The sequence below is a fragment of the Phocoena sinus genome, chromosome 2 (genome assembly GCF_008692025.1).
Source record: "Phocoena sinus isolate mPhoSin1 chromosome 2, mPhoSin1.pri, whole genome shotgun sequence".
In the NCBI taxonomy this organism is placed as follows: Eukaryota; Metazoa; Chordata; class Mammalia; order Artiodactyla; family Phocoenidae; genus Phocoena; species Phocoena sinus.
In genome coordinates this window covers 59,267,696-59,290,135 of record NC_045764.1, presented here as the reverse complement: position 1 = coordinate 59,290,135, position 22,440 = coordinate 59,267,696, and the positions used below count along the sequence as shown (strand labels likewise).

The 22,440-nt window shown below is 41.2% G+C and overlaps 1 protein-coding gene across 5 annotated transcripts in view; it reads left to right on the top strand.

The window, feature by feature from the left end:
• Window positions 1-21,967, top strand: part of SCAPER (S-phase cyclin A associated protein in the ER) — a 523,563-nt gene extending 501,596 nt beyond the window's left edge. For all 5 annotated transcript variants that reach the window (XM_032623630.1, XM_032623633.1, XM_032623632.1 and 2 more), the window contains 3 exons: window positions 14,657-14,848; window positions 18,612-18,663; window positions 20,952-21,967. In XM_032623630.1, the coding sequence (XP_032479521.1) occupies window positions 14,657-14,848; window positions 18,612-18,663; window positions 20,952-21,055 (348 nt within the window). In that variant the 3' untranslated portion in view covers window positions 21,056-21,967. The remainder of the gene's footprint in view (window positions 1-14,656; window positions 14,849-18,611; window positions 18,664-20,951) is intronic.
• The last annotated feature ends 473 nt before the right edge of the window (window positions 21,968-22,440 follow it).

The window sequence follows — 22,440 nt, the reverse complement described above, 5'->3', positions numbered from 1 at the left end:
TGTTGAGCATTCTTTCATGTGTTTGTTGGCAGTCTGTATATCTTCTTTGGAGAAATGTCTGTTTAGGTCTTCTTACCATTTTTGGATTCGGTTGTTTGTTTTTTTGTTATTAAGCTGCATGAGCTGCTTATAAATTTTGGAGATTAATCCTTTGTCAGTTGCTTCATTTGCAAATATTTTCTCCCATTCTGAGGGTTGTCTTTTGGTCTTGTTTATGGTTTCCTTTGCTGTGCAAAAGCTTTTTAAGTTTCATTAGGTCCCATTTGTTTATTTTTGTTTTTATTTCCATTACTCTAGGAGGTGGGTCAAAAAGGATCTTGCTGTGATTTATGTCATAGAGTGTTCAGCCTATGTTTTCCTCTAAGAGTTTTATAGTGTCTGGCCTTACATTTCGGTCTTTAATCCATTTTGAGCTTATTTTTATGTATGGTGTTAGGGAGCAATCTAATTTCATACTTTTACATGTACCTGTCCAGTTTTCCCAGCACCACTTATCGAAGAGGCTGTCCTTTCTCCACTGTACATTCCTGCCTCCTTTATCAAAGATAAGGTGACCACATGTGCGTGGGTTTATCTCTGGACTTTCTATCCTGTTCCATTGATCTTTCTGTTTTAGTGCCAGTACCATACTGTCTTGATTACTGTAGCTTTATAGTATAGTCTGAAGTCAGGGAGCCTGATTCCTCCAGCTCCGTTTTTCGTTCTCAAGACTGCTTTGCCTATTCGGGGTCTTTTGTGTTTCCATACAGATTGTGAAATTTATTGTTCTAGTTCTGTGAAAAATGCCAGTGGTAGTTTGATAGGGATTGCGTTGAATCTATAAATTGCTTTGGGTACTAGAGTCATTTTCACAATATTGATTCTTCCAATCCAAGAACATGGTATATCTCTCCATCTCTTTGTATCGTCTTTAATTTCTTTCATCAGTGTCTTATAATTTTCTGCATACGGGTCTTTTGTCTCCTTAGGTAGGTTTATTCCTAGATATTTTATTCTTTTTGTTGCAGTGGTAAATGGGAGTGTTTTCTTGATTTCACTTTCAGATTTTTCATCATTAGTGTATAGGAATGCGAGAGATTTCTGTGCATTAATTTTGTATCCTGCTACTTTACCAAATTCATTGATTAGCTCTAGTAGTTTTCTGGTAGCATCTTTAGGGTTCTCTATGTATAGTATCATGTCATCTGCCAACAGTGACAGCTTTACTTCTTCTTTTCCAATTTGGATTCCTTTTATTTCCTTTTCTTCTCTGATTGCTGTGGCTAAAACTTCCAAAACTGTGTTGAATAATAGTGGTGAGAGTGGGCAACCTTTTCTTGTTCCTGATCTTAGTGGAAATGCTTTCAGTTTTTCACCATTGAGGATGATGTTGGCTGTGGGCTTGTCATATATGGCCTTTATTATGTTTAGGAAAGTTCCCTCTCTGCCTACTTTCTGCAGGGTTTTTATCATAAATGGGTGTTGAATTTTGTCAAAAGCTTTCTCTGCATCTATTGAGATTATCATATGGTTTTTCTCCTTCAGTGTGTTAATATGGTGTATCACATTGATTTATTTGCATATATTGAAGAATCCTTGCATTCCTGGAATAAACCCCACTTGATCACGTTGTATGATCCGTTTAATATGCTGTTGGATTCTGTTTGCTAGTATTTTGTTGAGGATTTTTGCATCCATGTTCGTCAGTGATATTGGCCTGTAGTTTTCTTTCTTTGTGACATCCTTGTGTGGTTTTGGTATCAGGGTGATGGTGGCCTCGTAGAATGAGTTTGGGAGTGTTCCTCCCTCTGCTATATTTTGGAAGAGTTTGAGAAGGATAGGTGTTAGCTCTTCTCTAAATGTTTGATAGAATTCGCCTGTAAAGTCGTCTGGTCCTGGGCTTTTGTTTGTTGGAAGATTTTTAATCACAGTTTCAATTTCAGTGCTTGTGATTGGTCTGTTCATATTTTCTGTTTCTTCCTGATTCAGCCTTGGCATGTTGTGCATTTCTAAGAATTTGTCCATTTCTTCCAGGTTGTCCAATTTATTGGCATAGAGTTGCTTGTAGTAATCTCTCATGATCTTCTATATTTCTGCAGTGTCAGTCGTTACTTCTCCTTTTTCATTTCTAATTTTATTGAGTCTTCTTGCTTTTTTTCTTGATGAGTCTGGCTAATGGTTTATCACTTTTGTTTATCTTCTCAAAGAACCAGCTTTTAGTTTTATTGATCTTTGCTATCGTTTCCTTCATTTCTTTTTCATTTATTTCTGATCTGATTTTTATGATTTCTTTCCTTCTGCTAACTTTGGGGTTTTTTTGTTCTTCTTTCTCTAATTGCTTTAGGTGCAAGGTTAGGTTGTTTATTCGAGATATTTCCTGTTTTTTAAGGTAGGATTGTATTGCTATAAACTTCCCTCTTAGAACTGCTTTTCCTGCATCCCATAGATTTTGGGTTGTCGTGTCTCCATTGTCATTTGTTTCTAGGTATTTTTAAATTTCCTCTTTGATTTCTTCAGTGATCACTTCGTTATTAAGTAGTGTATTGTTTAGCCTCCATGTGTTTGTATTTTTTACAGATCTTTTCCTGTAATTGATATCTAGTCTCATGGCGTTGTGGTCGGAAAAGATACTTGATACAATTTCGATTTTCTTAAATTTACCAAGGCTTGATTTGTGACCCAAGATATGCTCTATCCTGGAGAATGTTCCATGAGTACTAGAGAAAAACGTGTATTCTGTTGTTTTTGGATGGAATGTTCTATAAATATCAATTAAGTCCATCCTGTTTAATGTATCATTTAAAGCTTGTGTTTCCTTATTTATTTTCATTTTGGATGATCTGTCCATTGGTGAAAGTGGGGCATTAAAGTCCCCTACTATGAATGTGTTACTGTCGTTTTCCCCTTTTATGGCTGTTAGTATTTGCCTTATGTATTGAGGTGCTCCTATGTTGGGTGCATAAATATTTACAATTGTTATATCTTCTTGGATTGATCCCTTGATTATTATGTAGTGTCCTTCTTTGTCTCTTCTAATAGTCTTTATTTTAAAGTCTATTTTGTCTGTTACAAGAATTGCTACTCCAGCTTTCTTTTGGTTTCCATTTGCATGAAATATCTTTTTCCATCCCCTTACTTTCAGTCTGTATGTGTCTCTAGGTCTGAAGTGGGTCTCTTGTAGACAGCAAATATATGGGTCTTGTTTTTGTATCCATTCAGCCAATCTGTGTCTTTTGGTGGGAGCATTTAGTCCATTTACATTTAAGGTAATTATCGATATGTATGTTCCTATTCCCATTTTCTATATTGTTTTGGGCTCGTTATTGTAGGTCTTTTCCTTCTCTTGTGTTTCCTGGCTAGAGAAGTTCCTTTAGCATTTGTTGTAAAACTGGTTTGGTGGTGCTGAATTCTCTCAGCTTTTGCTTGTCTGTAAAGGTTTTAATTTCTCCATCAAATCTGAATGAGATCCTTGCTGGGTAGAGTAATCTTGGTTTCAGGTTTTTCTCCTTCATCACTTTAAATATATTCTGCCAGTCCCTTCTGGCTTGCAGAGATTCTGCTGAAAGATCAGCTGTTAACCTTATGGGGATTCCTTTGTGTGTTATTTGTTGTTTTTTCCTTGCTGCTTTTAATATGCTTTCTTTGTATTTAATTTTTGACAGTTTGATTAATATGTGTCTTGGCGTATTTCTCCTTGGATTTATCCTGTATGGGACTCTCTGTGCTTCCTGGACTTGATTAACTATTTCCTTTCCCATATTAGGGACGTTTTCAACTATAATCTCTTCAAATGTTTTCTCAGTCCCTTTCTTTTTCTCTTCTTCTTCTGGAACCCCTATAATTCGAACGTTGGTGTGTTTAATGTTGTCCCAGAGGTCTCTGAGACTGTCCTCAGTTCTTTTCATTCTTTTTTCTTTATTCTGCTCTGCAGTAGTTATTTCCACTATTTTATCTTCCAGGTCACTTATCCGTTCTTCTGCCTCAATTATTCTGCTATTGATCCCATCTAGAGTTTTTTTCATTTCATTTATTGTGTTGTTCATCATTGTTTGTTTCAGCTTTAGTTCTTCTAGGTCCTTGTTAAATGTTTCTTGCATTTTGTCTATTCTATTTCCAAGATTTTGAATCATCTTTACTATTATTATTCTGAATTCTTTTTCAGGTAGACTGCCTATTTTCTCTTCATTTGTTAGGTCTGGTGGGTTTTTATCTTGCTCCTTCATCTGCTGTGTGTTTTTGTGTCTTTTCATTTTGCTTATCTTACTGTGTTTGGGGTCTCCTTTTTGCAGGCTGCAGGTTCGTAGTTCTCGTTGTTTTTGGTGTCTGTCCCCAGTGGCTAAGGTTGGTTCATTGGGTTGTGTAGGCTTCCTGGTGGAGGGGACTAGTGCCTGTGTTCTGGTGGATGAGGCTGGATCTTGTCTTTCTGGTGGGCAGGGCCACGTCTGGTGGTGTGTTTTGGGGTATCTGTGGACTTTTGATTTTAGGCAGCCTCTCTGCTAATGGGTGGGGTTGTGTTCCTGTCTTGCTAGTTGTTTGGCATAGGATGTTCAGCACTGTGGCTTGCTGGCCATTGAGTGAAGCTGGGTGCTGGTGTTGAGATGGAGATCTCTGGGAAATTTTCGCCGTTTGATATTATGTGGAGCTGGGAGGTCTCTTGTGGACCAGTGTCCTGACGTTGGCTCTCCCACCTCAGAGGCACAGCACTGACTCCTGGCTGCAGCACCAAGAGCCTTTCATCCACACGGCTCAGAATAAAAGGGAGAAAAAGTAGAAAGAAACACTTAGTAGAAGTAGAAAGAAAGAAAGAAAGGAGGGAGGAAAGGAGGGAGGGAGGGAGGAAGGAAGAAAGGATGGAAGGAAGAAAAAAGAAAGAAAGAAGATAAAGTAAAATGGAGGGAGGGAGGGAGGGAGGAAGGAAGAAAGGATGGAAGGAAGAAAAAAGAAAGAAAGAAGATAAAGTAAAATAAAGTAAGATAAAACAATAAAGTTATTAAAATAAAAAAAATTATTATTAAGAGAAAAAAAACAATGGACGGATAGAGCCCTAGGACAAATGGTGGAAGCAAAGCTATACAGACAAAATCTCACATAGAAGCATACACATACACACTCACAAAAAGGAAAAGGGGAAAAAATCATAAATCTTGCTCTCAAAGTCCACCTCCTCAATTTGTGATGATCCGTTGTCTAAAGGAGGGAAGGAAGGAAAGAAAGAACGAAGATAAAGTAAAATAAAATAATTAAAATAAAAAGTAATTATTAAGAAAAATTTTTTTGAAAAACGGACAGATAGAACCCTCGGACAAATGGTGGAAGCAAAGCTATACAGACAAAATCTCACACAGAAACATACACATACGCACTCACAAAAAAGAGGAAAAGGGGAAAGAATCATAAATCTTGCTCTCAAAGTCCATCTCCTTAATTTGGGATGATTCTTTGTCTCTTCATGTATTCCACAGATGCAGCGTACATCAGATTGATTGTGGAGCTTTAATCCACTGTTTCTGAGGCTGCTGGGAGATATTTCCCTTTCTCTTCTTTGTTCTCACAGCTCACAGGGGCTCAGCTTTGGATTTGGCCCCGCCTCTGCATGTAGGTCGCCGGAGGGCATCTGTTCTTTGCTCAGACAGGATGGGGTTAAAGGAGCAGCTGTTTTGGGAACCCTGGCTCACTCAGGCTGGGGGGAGGGAGGGGTACGGAGTGCGGGGTGAGCATGCGGTGGCAGAGGCCATCATGACGTTGCACCAGCCTGAGGCGCGCCGTGCATTCTCCCGGGGAAGTTGTCCCTGGATCCCGGGACCCTGGCAGTGGCTGGCTGCACAGGCTCCCCTGAAGGAGGGTGTGGATAGTGACCTGTGCTCGGACACAGGCTTCTTGGTGGCGGCAGCAGCAGCCTTAGCATCTCATGCTCGTCGCTGGGGTCCGCGCTTTTAGCCGCGGCTCGCGCCCGTCTCTGGAGCTCCTTTAAGCAGCGTTCTTAATCCCCTCTCCTCGCGCACCAGGAAACAAAGAGGGAACCTTGCCTCTTCGGCAGGTCCAGACTTTTCCCCGGACTCCCTCCCGGCCAGCCGTGGCGCACTAACCCCCTGCAGGCTGTTTTCACGCCGCCAACCCCAGTCCTCTCCCTGCCTCTGACCGAAGCCCGAGCCTCAGCTCCCAGCCCCGCCCACCCCAGCGCGGGAGCAGACAAGCCTCTCGGGCTGGTGAGTGCTGGTCGGCACCGATCCTCTATTCGGGTATCTCTCCGCTTTGACCCCCACATCCGTGTTACTGTGCTCTCCACTGTGGCACCGAAGCTTCCGCCTCCGCCACCCGCAGTCTCCGCCCGCAAAGGGGCTTCCTAGTGTGTGGAAACCTTTCCTCCTTCACAGCTCCCACCCACTGGTGCAGGTCCCGTCCCTATCCTTTTGTCTCTGTTTATTCTTTTTCCTTTTGCCCTACCCAGGTACGTGGGGGGTTTCTTGCCTTTTGGGAGGTCTGAAGTCTTCTGCCAGCGTTCAGTAGGTGTTCTGTAGGAGTTATTCCACGTGTAGATGTATTTCTGGTGTATCTGTGGGGCGGAAGGTGACCTACGCATCTTACTCTTCCGCCATCTTCCCGGAAGCCTCTCTGTGAAGCAAATTTTTAAAGTGTAGAGTACTAAGAAAAGGTAATGGGTTATAATATGATATTTTACTACAGTACATTAATGCACTCAAGACCAACTATTTATATACTAAATGGTTCCAGGCAACTTTTTGAATTCTTATTTATTCTTGAAATAATTTTAATTCCCACCCGTCACTTATTCGTGTCAGCAGATGCTTCTTCCTGTTGTCAGTTTATCTATCTCCAGCAGTCTCCTAATTTGCTGATTCCAATCCACTTTGTTAGACTTGCTTCTGAAATGTGAATTGGTAGACTGAGTTGGAGCTTGCAGAACTTTGCTGTGAATAATTGACATCAGTTTTGTAGAAAGACTGGGCACTCTATGAGGGCAAGGGTGTGTCTGACTCATTCACTACCCCTCTCCCCGAGCCTAACACAGCACTTGGCCAGAGTAGATGCTCAGTAGATTTTTGATGAATGAATTGATTTGTCTGCTCAGCGGTCTGCCTGCTCACTGCCTGGTTCTTGGCTGCGTTCCAGGTGGTCACAGTTGGAGGACGGGGGCCTTCTGGGTGAGGAGAATCGGTCTGTTTTCCATTTACATAACATGATAGAGTCTCCATAGGCCTTCCTAGCCACTCTCCTTGGGATCTTTGAAGTGAATACAGCAGTTGTCATTTCACAGGTGTGAAATCTGCAAACTCTCCCCAGGCCGACTGCATTTCTTGACCAGACTTAGAACTACTCAATAGCCTACCTCCACTTCCCTTTTCTTCTTCTTTAAATTTAACTGTTGGGAAAAACTATTCAGGTCATACCAAGGATTAACATTATAAATATATTATAGATGATAGCAGTCGTTTCAAAAATGTAAGACCAGATTTGCAGGCACTCAAAACCCAGAAAGCAGCTGACTACATAACCATCACAAGAGGGCCCTCGTTTCGGAGTCACATGTTCCAACAGTTCACTCCTGAGAATCTAGCCCCATTGCCAACCGTTCCTCTCTTTCAAGTTCTTAGGTCTGATCATTTGAGACAAGCCCTTAGCACAGCACAGCCCATAGCAGAGAACTGGTTATTTGATAGCTAGCCAAACAGAATATAGGGTTTTGAAGAAAGGCCTTTTGTGTTGGTTTAATCTGTATATGTCAGTTGGTTTAGTCTGTTTAGAATGACAGTATGTCATCCTCATCTTCATCTGGGCTGGCAAAGTTGTGTGAGAAGCTGGCTGGCAGCCAGTCATTGGAATGAGCTCAGGTGACAGAGAGCCCCTCTGCCTAGTAAGGGGCAGCATCATGAGTGTCTGATAGACCTGGACAGGCCTGAGAGGTGAGAGAAAAGCCAGCAGTCAGTCGTAAGAGTTTTCCAGGCCCAGCTCCATAAGTGACTGGCTGGCGGACCTGCGACAAGTCTTTCAAACTTTCTGAGCATTAGATCTCTTCTTATAAAAGAGTATAGTCATCCCTGTCTGCCCACCTCACAGGGTGTTTAGAGACTCAGACAATGTAGGGAAAGGGGCTTTATAGACTGTTGAGTAATGTCTCCGCCAGTGACAGGCTTTCTGTTGTGTTGGGTGTTGCTGAGGTTCTGGCAACGTGATATCCTAGAAGATTTTGGATTCTTTCACATCAAGTGAGAGACCAGTGTCACCCACCACCCACAAAGGAGGAGGATTTTTTCCAGACCTCTCTTTATAACCAGGCCAGGGAGCCCTGAGTTTGTGCCTAGGATGCTGAGGATCTCAAGCCCAACTTCCTTCTAGAATAGGAGACAGAGCATCACAAAATCCATTCTTTAGGGATGTCTTAGTTCGGGCTGCAATAACAAAGTTCCATAGACTGGGTAGCTTATAAACAATAGAAATTTGTTTCTCACAGTTCTGGAAGCTGGAAGTCCAAGGTCAGGGTGCCAGCCTGTTCAGGTTCTGAGGAGGGCCCTCTTCCAGGTTACAGACTACCAACTTCTCATCGTATCCTCACATGGCAGAAAGAGGACTAGAGAGCCCTCTGGGGTCTCTTTTATAAGGGTATTAATCCCATTCATGAGGGCTCCACCCTCATGATCTAATCACCTCCCAAAGGCCCCCACCTCCTGATGCCATCACATGAGGGTTAGGATTTCAACATAAGAATTGGTGTGGGCTTCCCTTGTGGCGCAGTGGTTGAGAGTCTGCCTGTCGATGCAGGGGACACGGGTTCGTGCCCCGGTCCGGGAAGATCCCACATGCCGCGGAGCAGCTGCGCCCGTGAGCCATGGCCACTGAGCCTGCGCATCCAGAGCCTGTTGCTCTGCAACAGGAGAGGCCACAACAGTGAGAGGCCCGCGTACCGCAAAAAAAAAAAAAAAAAAGAATTGGAGTGGGGGGGATGCAAACATTCAGTCTATGACAAGGGACTAGCTATGCAGACTTAAGGCAACATGATGTGGAGACCATTGAGGCCCCTGAGTCAGAAAACGGCATCTATACCTCATGAGAAGAGATTGTGGTATGATTCTCCCCCAAGGTAAGGCACAGAAGAATTTGTTAAGTAGGGACCCTCTGTCACTTTGATTCATTCATTCCAGTAACTTTGATGTGCCTAGCCCTGTAACAGAGCAATGGAGGACAGAAGAGTAAAAGATACAGTTCCTGCCCTTCTGGAACTAGGAATTAAGCTACACACACTTAAATATGTAATAGCTGCTGCCTTGTCTTTGGGTTGAAAAGGAGAGGCATTCTCAGGCTGTGCTACCTGGGAAGACTTCCTGGGCTTAAGGATTTCCTCAAGCGCTTGGAGGGAAGCTCCTCCTGGGTCTGAATCAGGAGGCCACAACACCAGCCTATTAGCTTTGGCCCTTCCTGCTCTGTCTTCAGATTGACAAGTCTAGCACAACAGGCTCAAAACACACACACACAGAGTAAGCTAAGACTGTTTCTCTGTACCACTACCTGCATTTCTTGGATCGTACTTATGCTAGGATTTTCTTTTCAGAGCCTTCAGAATGCACTTCCTACCCCACCACCACGAGATCCTAGCTGCATCCCCAGCACTGTTTGCATAGCTGTCTCCTGTGCAGACAGGGCCAGGGAGAGGCCGCCACAATGGCTTTCCAGGTGGCATGAAGCTTGCTGATGAGTCCCAGCCAGAGCAGGGCCTGCTGCTGCCAGATGCCCTGTTCTAATGAGCAGCCCTTATGGAGAGATGGGGGTGGGATGATGGAAAGCATTCATTAGGGCTAACGCTGGGAGGGGACTTCTGGTCCTGCAAGTGTAGGGAAGCCATATCCGGCAGGAGAAGACTCAGAGCAGCAGAGCTGGTGAGCTAACCAAACGCTCATAACTAACATTGTTTTTTATTAATGCATTGTGGTCACGGACACTGTCTCATTTGATCCTCATGTAAACCCTGAAGGCTGCCATCTACCTCTATTTTATTGAAAGAACACTGAGGCTCAAACTGGTTAACTGATCAGAGCCAGGCCTAGAGCCCAGGGCTACCTAACACCAAGCACCTTTGAGCCTGCAGATTCATGGCTTATGCCCACTGAGAGACAACTGACCCAGTCACTTCTAAAATCCACCTGGTTAGTGAGGGTAGCCTGCTAATGAAACTTTATTCTGGCCAGGGGTGATGAGGAATCAGACCTGAGCTATGGATTGAATTGTATCCCCCCAAAATTCATATGTGACTGTACTTGGAGATAGGGCTTTTAAGAGTTAATTAAGGTTAAACGAGGTCATGAGGGTGGGGTCCTAATGTGATAGGATTGGTGGCCTTATAAGAAGAGGAAGAGAGAGATCTCTCTTTCCATGTGCACTCACTAAGGAAAGGCCACATGAGGACACACTGAGGCGTCAAGTCTGCAAACCAGGAAGAGAGCGCTCACCAGAACCCAACCATGCTGCACTCTGATCTCAGACTTCCAGGCTCCTGAACTGTTCAAAAATAAATTTCTGTCATTTAAGACACCTAGTCTATAGTATTTTGTAATGGCAGCCTGGGCAGACAAAGACAGGCTGGTTATTGAACCTAGGCATTTCTTCTCTCCACCTAAAATTCCTCCACCTACAATTCTCGGTGCTCAAATCTGATCTAGCCTTGAAGGTCCAGCCCACCCTCTTAGTGCAGCCTTTCTCGCCTAAGGAAGGAGGTGAGGGGTCCCCTAGTACCTTATCCTTCCCTCTCTGATGACCCAGGCTCCTTTGCATCATTTTCTACTGTGGACATACTTCATCTCCCTGAGAGCTAAACCTTGATTCCTGTCCATGTCCCCGACAGCATTTGGCACACAGGCGGCACTCAGCAAACGTCCTCTGAATTTAGAGCTCTCTTCTGGCTCTCTCACTCAGTGTACCCAGATTATGCTTCACTTGGTAGGAAGTACAAAGACTGGAGCCAGAAGGCTTAGTGGGTAGTCAGGGATCAACAGATGAAAGAATCAACGTGTCCACTTGTCTACTCCAGATTCCTTTTATTTTTATTTTTTTTCCCAGATGCCTTTTTAATGCCAGCATTCAGATTCTCTTGGCCCTCTTTCCACAGGCTATAGCACACGTTGGCAGCATGCAACTTTCCTGTTTCTAAAGCCCCTTCGTCCCAGAATTGTTGATAGTTCCAAAAAGAAAAGGAAGTGAGGGTCTCTCTCCCACTTCCTCTCTTACCCTCTCCCTACTCCCTCTCCCAACCCCTTGCCAATGTTACCAAAGAAAAAGGTGGTGAATGCCAGGGCATTTGGGTAAAAGGTGTCTTTCTTCAGTGACTGAGGAATTAGGCCCACTGGCCTTTGCTTAGAAGACCAAAGGAGAATTCTCTCCAGAGAATGATTGATAGAGACTGAATCCAAGAAGGCCTCGAAGTGCTAAGAACATAAGAGAGATCTTATGTTCTACTACAGTCAAGTAGTTTCTGTGACTTGTCTTAAATTCAAAATGCAGGAATCTAATTTTCAGTGAGAAAGAGTGTATTAAAGACCCAGAACCCTTGGTCGTGTTCTCTTTCTTTATTTGTATGCTGGCGACACAGGTTAAGTTCACTTCGTGAAAAATCAAGCTATTAATGGGTGTGTGTGTTATACTTCAATGAAAAGTATACTTTTTAAAAAATTAAAACCCAAAGCAACTGAGCTATTGCTTAGGTCACACAACTAGTTGGTGACTAGAGTGAAGTCAGGAACTCAGATCTCCTAGTTCTTCTTAAGTTAGTACCTATTTTAGAATCACACCTAAGAGCAAGAGGCAAATTCAGTTTCAGTCTCTTTTGATCTGAATGTTGCTAGAAATTCCCTTGGTTTCCTTGGAGCCCTACTCTGCATCTGAAAATGGACATCATGTTTGAGAGGAGGTTTCTCATTACTACTGAGGCCACACCAGCTCCCTACCTACGGTCTCTGATGACTGTGGCCACCAAAGAAATCTACAGGCAGGTCACATCCTTCCCTTGGTGCAGTACTCTGGAAAGGGGCTCTGTGAAAAGCTTCTTTATATTTGTGTTGGCCTGTGTGTCCTGAAAGGAAGGGCAGGTGGCCTGGCCAGATTCAGGCTAGTACCGCCTTAGGCCTGATTGGCAACCCTTTATCTGGACAAAGGTGACAGACCAGCAGTTATTGATTTAGTTGCAGCTCCATGAGGAAGGCATATAGAGAGACATATTTACATCATATTGTATGTCTGAGATTTCTCTTATGTACGTTTCTTTCATTCAGCAAGAACTTCATGTCCCGTGATGACACTCTATTGACTTTCTACTGATTTTGGAAAGCTTAAGTAGTCCAAGGTGACATTTGACCTACCCCCTAAGGCCTGGGAGTGAGTGGATGAAATAAAACTGAATGATGCCTTCATCCCCTAATCTGTCAAAAGCCCCTCAGGAAACTCTCTCCTGGTACCCAAGGCCCTGAGCATTGAGGTCAGGCTGTTTGCATCCCAGCCTTGCTTCCCTGCCCCTACAGGAAGTGTAGCCTAATTCAGATGACTGTTTAGCTGTGCTCATGACATCAAACCGCCATTGCTCTGTGCCAAGAGCCCACCTGAATTATCCAGGAGTCTCGCCAGCTGAGTCTCAGTGCTACAGGTTGGCCACTTCCGGGGTCTCCTAATCCTGTCTCCCCACAATGTCTGAAGTGTGATTTGAGGGACAGTGACAACTACATGTCCTACTCTGGCTCACAGTCAAGCCAAGGGGTGTGGCTCTCACGGACTGGACCCCTTACCTATAATCTGGTTGAGTCCTGTCATAGTAAGTCCTGTGGGTAGAACTCCTTACCCCACAGTAACCAAACTGCCTGCCTCCATTTGTGTCTTCTGCAGTCTCAGGACTTAAAGCTAGTGGCCTCTGGCAGGTCATCTCACTACACTGCTGGTGACCTCTGTAAACTCACTTTTTCAACAGGCAACTGATAGCCAGCCCTGTTCCCAGAGGGGACTGACCCCCAAGGGGCTCTGCCTCACCCCAGCGAGAGTCAGGAGTCCAGGTGGAATAAGTTATGGTTAAGCTCTCATGTTCTGGGCTAATTTACCAGGAACCAGGAGTTGTCATCTTTGAGTTAACATTGTGCCTGTGCTAGCCAGACTGTCCAGTTTAATGTCTTTTCAATCGGTGAGTCTTCCAATAATAGCATTTTAACAGTGAAGTTCCAAAGAAAAAACTTGTTCTTAATTTTTGTCCAAAGGGAGAAAAGAGACTTCTAATAATGGTGTCATTATAAATTCTAAAGTGATGATCATTTGGCTGTGCTACAAAATATGTGGCTAATAATTAAAATAAAGATTTAAGCAAATGCTTTATCAATAAAGTGGATGATAGGGCATCTCTTTCTCAGCCAGTGTCAGAAATGGCAGCATATAGCCATGTGCTGAATTGTCACACTGCAAGTCTTTAAAATTCCTGCTGGATTGGAAGGTATTAACAAGTCCCTATCAACCTTCTCTAAAGGTTTTTGATGTCATTTTAGCTATTGAACTAAAATATGTGAACTATTACTTTGTTGATTTTCTTCTTAAACCAAACTGCATTATCCTCTGAGAGTGTGTTCTTAAAGTATTGTTAAAAGTACTTTGAAAACTTGTAAATCCCTGTAATTTATGTTTCTCCTGCCTCTGCTGTTTCATTCTGTCCTTCTGGTTTTAATTTGAATGCAGTCCTGTCTGGGTGTGTACCTGTAAAACTGTGTTTTTCCAAGTACAATTTACGGTCTTGACCTTAGATTTTACAGTGTTCCTAACCTTCCGTGAGCTTCCTCCTATACCAAGAAGTGGGCTTTGGGTCACCCAGCTCTTTTATATTAGAACAGTCTAATCAAGGTTACTTGAAACAGATCTGATTTTGACATTTCTTAGTTTATCATGTAGGCCTAGGGAGTAAGTTAGGAGGGCTTCCCTGCAAGCCCATTAATTGCATTGCCCCATTTCTTAAAATGTACACAGTTGTAAACCTAGACTGCTTCAAGACAACAGTCTCATTTATCTAAACAATTCTCCTTTTAGACTCAGTGGCACTGATGGAAACATAGATAAGCTGTATGGATCGGAGGAAGGAACTTTTGGAGCCTGTGTTTGCTGAAACTGTTCGATTCCCTTTACAATCCGCTTTTCTTTCCAAGGGTTTGTCTGCATACAGAATAGATCTATCTGTGTTCAATATATTCCGTGAGCTAGGTTAGTGGGCAGGACTATAGGAAAGGGTATCTTTCTTGTGAGTGAGCTCTTTGCAGGTTTTAAGGAATATGGCTGTTTTGCTTTAAGGGGAAGAGTGAAGGGTGGGGCACTCTGTTAAAGCAGTGTGTATCCCAAACCCATTTCACAGACACCCTCTCTCCATGATAAATGCGTGATTCCTCGTGGATTATAAGAATTTTTAAATGGGTGCAGAACTTTTGGAATCTTTTCCCTTAAGTTAGGAAATGAGATTTCTTTCTTTTCTGCTCCTTTCAAATATCACTTAAGTTAAGCTCTGGTAAGGAGTTTAGGAGTCTTTTTCTTTCCTCCTTACACTTATTCAGCATGTTCTCCATGGTTCTTACTGGCACTACTGGCCGGGGAAGGGGGACACAGGGCAGGCAGCCCGGGGCTTTTTGGCAGCTGACCTGGGGTTCCTGCTCTGTTTCAGGTCATCGTGCAGTCCGGCCGCCACCCCACGGTGCTGCAGAAGCTTTGCCAGTTGCCCTTCCAGTATTTCAGTGACCCACGGCTGATCAAAGTGCTGTTCCCTTCACTTATCGCTGCTTGTTACAACAATCTTCAGAACAAGATCATTCTGGAGCAGGAGATGAGCTGTGTTCTACTGGCCACGTTCATTCAGGTACCTTCTGTGTTATGCCTAATTCTCTGGCTCTGTGTGTAAGCTAATGCAATTGAAAAGTCAAAGCGAACCAGCTGTTTATTCTTGCCATCTACGCTACCTTTTAAAAATTTCACATATTTCTGTGCTTGAAATTAATTTCTAAAATATCATGATAGTAAAACTGGGGTTTGGGTGTTGTATCATTTCTACTTGGAGGATTTCAAGAAAAGGGTATTTTTCCAGTTAATGAAATGGTAAGCCTGCACTAAGGAAATGTTTTATAAAAGACTTCTTTAAGGCTTTAACTGTTAATTCATCTTGCTTTTTGTCTATTTATAGGGAAAAGGTTATGATTGCTGAAGAAAGATCAATTAAAATGTCAGTTTATTTGTAAATTTTTAAATAAATATTTAAAGTAAATTTTTAAATAAATAAATACACACAGCCTGTGTGTGTATAATAAAAATCTGTTACGTTGCTTTTTCTTAAATCTAAAACTTTTAAGTATGGCCTTATATTTTTCTGATCCAGTTAAATTCTGTAGGACTGGAATCAGAATCTTCCATTTTCCTTCAAATGTTCCACCCTAAAACCAATCTGTTTTTGTTCCATGATGCACATGTGATTAATAGACAGTGTTTTCTGTTCATAATAATGAAACAGAAAGCAGAGCTCTGTATTGTTATTGTTCCTTATTCTGGCTAATATACGAATATCACTTTTGAAAGGGTGTAACTGTGCCCAGCTGGCTGGGATGGCTAAAGAGTCCCCCAAGCCTTCTTCACCTTAGATGGCAATCGGTGGCTTACATTTCTTAAACTATCCTCTATTAGATGATCAGTTAATAAACATACTAGATCAATTGTTTAGAAATGTTTTATTTTCGGCTTAATTGTTCTGTTTGAGTCTGGATTCCAATTTCTGAAAATTTTTTCAAAGATATTCAGATCTATAGGTAGGGTACAGATTTTTCAAAGAACATCTTGTGATTAATAATTAAAATCTTAATGAATTTTCATATTAACATTTAGGATTCTTCAGATATTCTTACAGCCTTAGGATTAAATTTAAACAGAAAATATGTTACAGAGAATTTTAAGACTGTGATCTTAAAATTCATTCTTTCTTTCATTCACTAATTTTTTAGTGCCCTCGGTGTGCTGGGCACTGCTCTAGGCACTGGAAATACAGCAGCAAATAACACAGATACAAATTCCCTCCTTTAAGGGTCTTTCATTAGAATGGGGGGAGTCAAAACAAAAAACAAATAAATAAGTAAAATAAATAGCATGTCAGATGGTACTAAGTGCTGTGGAGAAAAGTAAGGCAAGAAAGGGGGACAGGGACTGCCAGGGAGGTGATATGCAGTTTTTCATGGCATGAGCAGAGAGGCCTCAACCAGGACAGTGATTGTTGAGCAAAGACAATTTTGCATCTGTACCAACTTAGTCCCTTACATTTTCAACTGCTTGGAAAACAATTTATAAAACTATAAATGGTATAAGAATCTGAAGTAAGGATCATATATATTATTTTCATCTGGTGTTGATCTCGGAGTACTTCTAATTCAACTCTCCTCCATTACAGTTAACACACAATTAAATGTAATTTAATGTAAATGTAACACATTTAACATACATTTTATTTTAGCACACAGATTTTATAAATACTACAGAAATTTCTTATAATGCTTATTTGGGATAGCACTTTAGATTGCTGGAGTTAAATCAAGTTTGGTTTTTTTCTATAAATAACTGTGCTCAAGGGAATGAAAATACATTGGATTTTAGTTTATAAAATGGTTCTTCAAGGTCCCCTGTGTTAGATGATTAATAGTTACTAGAAAATTATATTTAAAATAAGAGCTAGTAGTTTGTCCTAGGTTCCTGAAACCTTACATATTATAGATGACATTTTTCATGTTCCATCTAAGAGTAAAATTACTAGACTTTAAGATTTAGCTGCAGAATGGATGGACCTAAAGAGTATTATGCTACATGAAATAAGTCAGACAGAGAAAGGCAATTTTACCATATGGTTTCACTTATATGTGGAATATAAAAAACAAGCAAACATAACAAAACAGAAACAGACTCATAGATACAGAGAACACACTGGTGGTTGGGAAAGAGGCATGGGGAGGTAGGAGGTGGGCAAAATAGGTGAAGAGAATTAAGAGGTACAGACTTGCAACTATAAAATAAATGTCATGGGAACATAATGTACAGCATAGGAAATATAGTGAATAATATAATAACTTGTATGGTGACAGATGATAACTAGACATATGGTGACCATTTTGGGATGTATATGAATACAGAATCACTATGATGCACACCTGAAACTAATATGATACTGTATGTCAATTATACTTCAATTTAAAAAAAGATATAGTTGCAGAATACGTTAAGGGCTTTTATACTTGTGCTTTTTAAAATGTTAAAAATCTATCAATATTTTAAGACAGTATTTGGCTAAAGAATTCAGTTTGTTAGATATAAAACAAAGTTGTACTTTCCACAGGAGGCAACAACCTGGCCCCTGGTGATACTTAGCAAGATTTGAGTCATCATTATTTAATTTAAACGTATGAGAACCTGAATTACATAATGTCAGTTTCTTCAGCTTTTATATTTGGGCTCCAAACTATTCATGCAAAAATAGTTGCCTCAGGGTGTGGAGAAAAGGGAACCCTCTTACACTGTTGGTGGGAATGTAAATTGATACAGCCACTATGGAGAACAGTATGGAGGTTCCTTAAAAAACTAAAAATAGAACTACCATTCGACCCAGCAGTCCCACTACTGGGCATATACCCTGAGAAAACCATAATTCAAAAAGAGACATGTACCACAATGTTCATTGCAGCACTATTTACAATAGCCAGGACATGGAACCAACCTAAGTGTCCATTGAAAGATGAATGGGTAAAGAAGATGTGGCACATATATACAATGGACTATTACTCAGCCATAAAAAGAAATGAAAATAAGTTACTTGTAGTAAGGTGGATGGACCTAGAGCCTGTCATACAGAGTGAAGGAGGTCAGAAAGAGAAAAACAATACCGTATGCTAACACATATATATGGAATCTAAAAAAAAAAATGGTTCTGATGAACCTAGGGGCAGGACAGGAATAAAGATGGAGACATAGAGAATGGACTTGAGGACACAGGGAGGGGGAAGGGTAAGCTGGGACAAAGTGAGAGAGTAGCATTGACATATATACACTACCAAATGTAAAATAGATAGCTAGTGGGAAGCAGCCGCATAGCACAGGGAGATCAGCTCAGTGCTTTGTGACCACCTAGAGCGGGGGATAGGGAGGGTGGGAGGGAGGCGCAAGAGGGAGGGGTTATGGGGATATATGTATACGTATAGCTGACACACTTTGTTATACAGCAGAAATTAACACAACACTGTAAAGCAATCATACTCCAGTAAAGATGTTAAAAAAGGGCTTCCCTGGTGGCGCAGTGGTTGAGAGTCCGCCTGCCGATGCAGGGGACACGGGTTCGTGCCCCAGTCCGGGAATATCCCACATGCTGCGGAGTGGCTGGGCCCGTGAGCCATGGCCGCTGGGCCTGCGCGTCCGGAGCCTGTGCTCCGCAACAGGAGAGGCCACAACAGTGAGTGGCCCGCGTACTCCAAAAAAAAAAAAAAAAGATGTTAAAAAAAAATAGTTGCCTCAGAATCCAGAAGCATTTTTAAAGCCACGCTCAGCAAAATTCTCTGTCCAAAGCATTGGTATTAAAAAAACACTTTTCTCGTTTCACACAGGATTTTGCACAGACTCCGGGTCAGGCAGATACCCAGTCTTATCAGCCCAAAGGTACGTCTCTATTGAAATTAAATGTCATGTGTTTGTTAGCTGGACATTTCTCACTCAACCCTCTGAAACTGTTAGAGAAATCAGTTTATTACATCACCTAAAATATTTGAGATTCGGATACCAAATATATTTCAGGGAATAAAGAAATTGATTTTGTCATCAAGCATGAGTACATCAGAATATACAGAGAAATCTATGGAAGTAAAAGAAAACCACAAAACGTCTTTATGTAATTTATACTCACCTCATGCAAGGTATAATAAATGGCGAATAATTACTAAAGAGCTACTTTGCAATACAAGAGACAATCAGATCATTAATATTGGCCTACATTATCACATAAATGCTGAAATCACATACATTTGGTTCCATGTTCAGAATAAAATCGTCATTGGTAGTAGCCCATACATCCCCCTAAATTCAAGTACTTGAATTTTTTATTGAAAATAAAAGTGTAAAATTGTTCTACATGATGAAAAAGCCATAAGATGAGCACAGCACATTTCAGGGGCCAAAAGATTTACAAGGTTTTTTTTCCCTATAGCATTCCTGCTGAGGTGAGTCCTGTGATCAGAGCTGAGATGTAGAATTTTAAAGTGCATATTTACTTTTTGAAATATTCTGCTACCCACACTGTAATTGAGAAGTACAAGTTGCTCTTTGTCTGGCTCTCGTGACAGCATCTCTGATTAATGAGACCTTAATCCAGATTTTCCCCAATTCTTCCATTAGTTTGATAGTCTTTAAAGTGGCCAGAGGTCTACTCCCAGCAAAACCCTATGGGGCACCCATTCAGTAGCCTTTCCTTGGGAGAAGGGGAGGGCACCCTGGGGTGTGTGTGTCTGTCTGTCTGTCTCACACACACACATTATTTATAGTGGGCAGGTGTTGAAAAGTACGTAAAAGAGAATATAACTAAAACTGTAACAATATGAAAAAATGTCATGTTTTATTGATTCAGGCACTCAGAGAAGTAAATAGAAAGCTATGCCCCTTTTTAGAAATTCAAGTCAACATCATAGTTGGTACCATTTGTCTAAGCCTGCATGAGTGTGCAAGTTCACTTCTGCCCTGACTCAGTGACAGCATTTTTTTTTAAGCTGTTGGAGGCTAGAGAGAAATCAGCATAATTTGTTACTATACCTTATAAAACAATGTTTTAAATTTTGAATTTATGAAAATGCCTAGAAAAATCTTCTAATGTATTTTTTAATTTATTTTTTAATTGTACAGCAATTTTTTTGCCAGTAAGAAGTATAGACATTCTTTTTTCTTCCTCTTTCTCCTGACGTAAGGATGAGTCACAATTTGCTGCCTATCTGGCAGGCGAAGTCCCAGGGGCTGACTCTGTCTGCTTGGTTTCAACCTTCTTTCCTTTTCCAAGGGACCATCTTCTCTGGCTTTCATGCTTTCCCCAATGTGGATTTACTATGGGTTAATCCACAAACCAACAAATAGGGAACTGTTCTCTGCTTTGCTTAGAAAAAGTCATCACTCTACTGGTGACAGCTCATAATATGCTTACTTGATTTTAAAAAATGATGATGCCACACTAAGTTGCCAGTTTGCACCTTGGACATCTGTTCCCCTTTTGCTTAGATTAAATCCCCCCAAAATGTTTCAAGATGTTTCAAGATGTTGAGTTCATTGCCCAGGTGAACCTCTAAGTTCTAAGTGTAAAGCAGCTCCTGGCAGCACCACATTCTTATTGCTGAGGAAGAATTCTGTTTTTCAAATACTCGCTGCTAGATGACTGGCTGGCCAGGAGATCGTTTGTTTCAAGAGCCAGTAAGGCTCCTGACAAGGTCCCTCTGCTTTGTTAGGTGACTGAGTGCCAGACTGGAGCATTTTTAAAGTTATGTTTAAACTAAAATCATGTTTTAGATTAAATAGACTATTTTAGAAAATAACGGTAAAGTTTACATACAGATTTAGCCTTTCAAGGCTAACTTAAGGATGGAATACATGACTGTCACTTTATGTTGTTTACCATACTTATTTACTTATTTTCTTACTCCAGAGTCCAAAAACAATGTTTTTCACAATGTTTTACATAGGGGTTAATGTCTGAATAGGTTAGAAGCATGAAATAGATTGTGATTAAAATATATATTATATATTTTATACTATAATAGATATAGATCAGTTACCTTTACTTAAATTTGCATCATGATTTACTTGAAGAGTAAGTCTCCATTTTGTACTCAGATATCAAAATAATTTTCATTTCTTACATTTTGAAGAATTTAACTTTTTTTAATTTTACTCTTCTTTTTTTTCTCTCTCAGGAAAATGCCTTGGTTCCCAAGACTATCTTGAGCTGGCTAACAGATTTCCTCAGCAGGCCTGGGAAGAAGCTCGACAGTTTTTCTTAAAAAAAGAGAAAAAATAAATGTTTTGGTTGGTTGTATATTTGAGTACCCTCATTAATATTTTAAACTGATCAAACATTCTAACTGTTCCTCAAGAAGTTCATTTTCACATGTTTATACTCTGTAGATATGGTATATACTTTGCACTATTTATAAAGACTGTAGATACTTTAATGTTCTTTCTAATTCTGCAAGTTGAGTTTATTTCATTTATGCACAATATTTTGGAGTTTGGTAACTTACATCCTATGATAATATATACTTTGCATTTGTAATGTGGGTAAAATTAGACATAAAATTAGCAAGTCTGTTTTGTTCTTGTAATAAAATAACTTATTCTGTTTGCAATGATGACTTTTCTTGTTAAAGCAATACAAATCTGAAAGAAAAACGTTAATTCCAACTCCGGAAGTATCTTAATTAAAGACTTACTAAAAGTTAACCTGCTCTAAATTTCCCTTTTATAGGTTTGAGTAAAAGGTGTTTATAACAGTTTTACATTCTAATTACATAATATGTTTTGGGGGCTATTTGAAATGAATTTAAAGCATTATATTCGTTGGTCTGCTTAAACTTTCCTAGCGGCCAATACTGAGAGTCTCCTATAGAAATAGCATCGCTGAACTGAAATTCTCCAGAATAAAAATTAGGGATCCAAAAAGATCAACCATAGTGAATCACCCTAAAGTATTTTCTCAAATAACTGCAATGAAAACCGAAGTAAAAATAAAACAGACGGTCACAAGGGCTTTGAATTGAAGTTTTCAACTCCTGTGCACGGAGGAGTGTCTGCCAGGAGATGTTGACCTTTTCATATCTTGTTCTCATCGGTTCTCCACCTTAAGCCAACGGTCAGTGCTAAGCCGGTCACTGAGTGACATTGGTAATAATTTCTGTCAGATAAGGATCAAACATTACCAAGAAGAAAGATCTGGTCGGGGGGGGAAAAAATGGTTTTAATAGTATCAGATTCAAGACTGGAGGCGGAGGGGACTGGAAAATACAGAAGTTTCATCGGATTGTTGAAAGCAAATTTAGCTACCTAATGTTCAGGACCCTTCTTTTTGGAGCCTCACAAGGCTGCCGAGTTTTGTATATGCTGTTTTTACTCCTTTGCAAACAGAAAATAAAGAGATCCAATTTCAAACGAAAAAAAAGAAAAAGCGAACGCATCCCAGTGCGCTCTGTACTTCCGCCGCCCGGGACCCGGCGTCTTCCGCGCTCGGGCTGCGGGGCCGAAGCCCGGCTGGGCTCGGGGCGGGGACGGCGGCTCCGAGGCCAGTGGGACCGACTCTCGGGAAGTCCCTGCCGCCTCGGCGGAGCCCGCTCCCAGGGCTCGGCGGCGACTCGGCCCGGGGCGCCCGACCCAGGACCCCGGACCCTCCCCGCGGCGCGCTCCGAAACA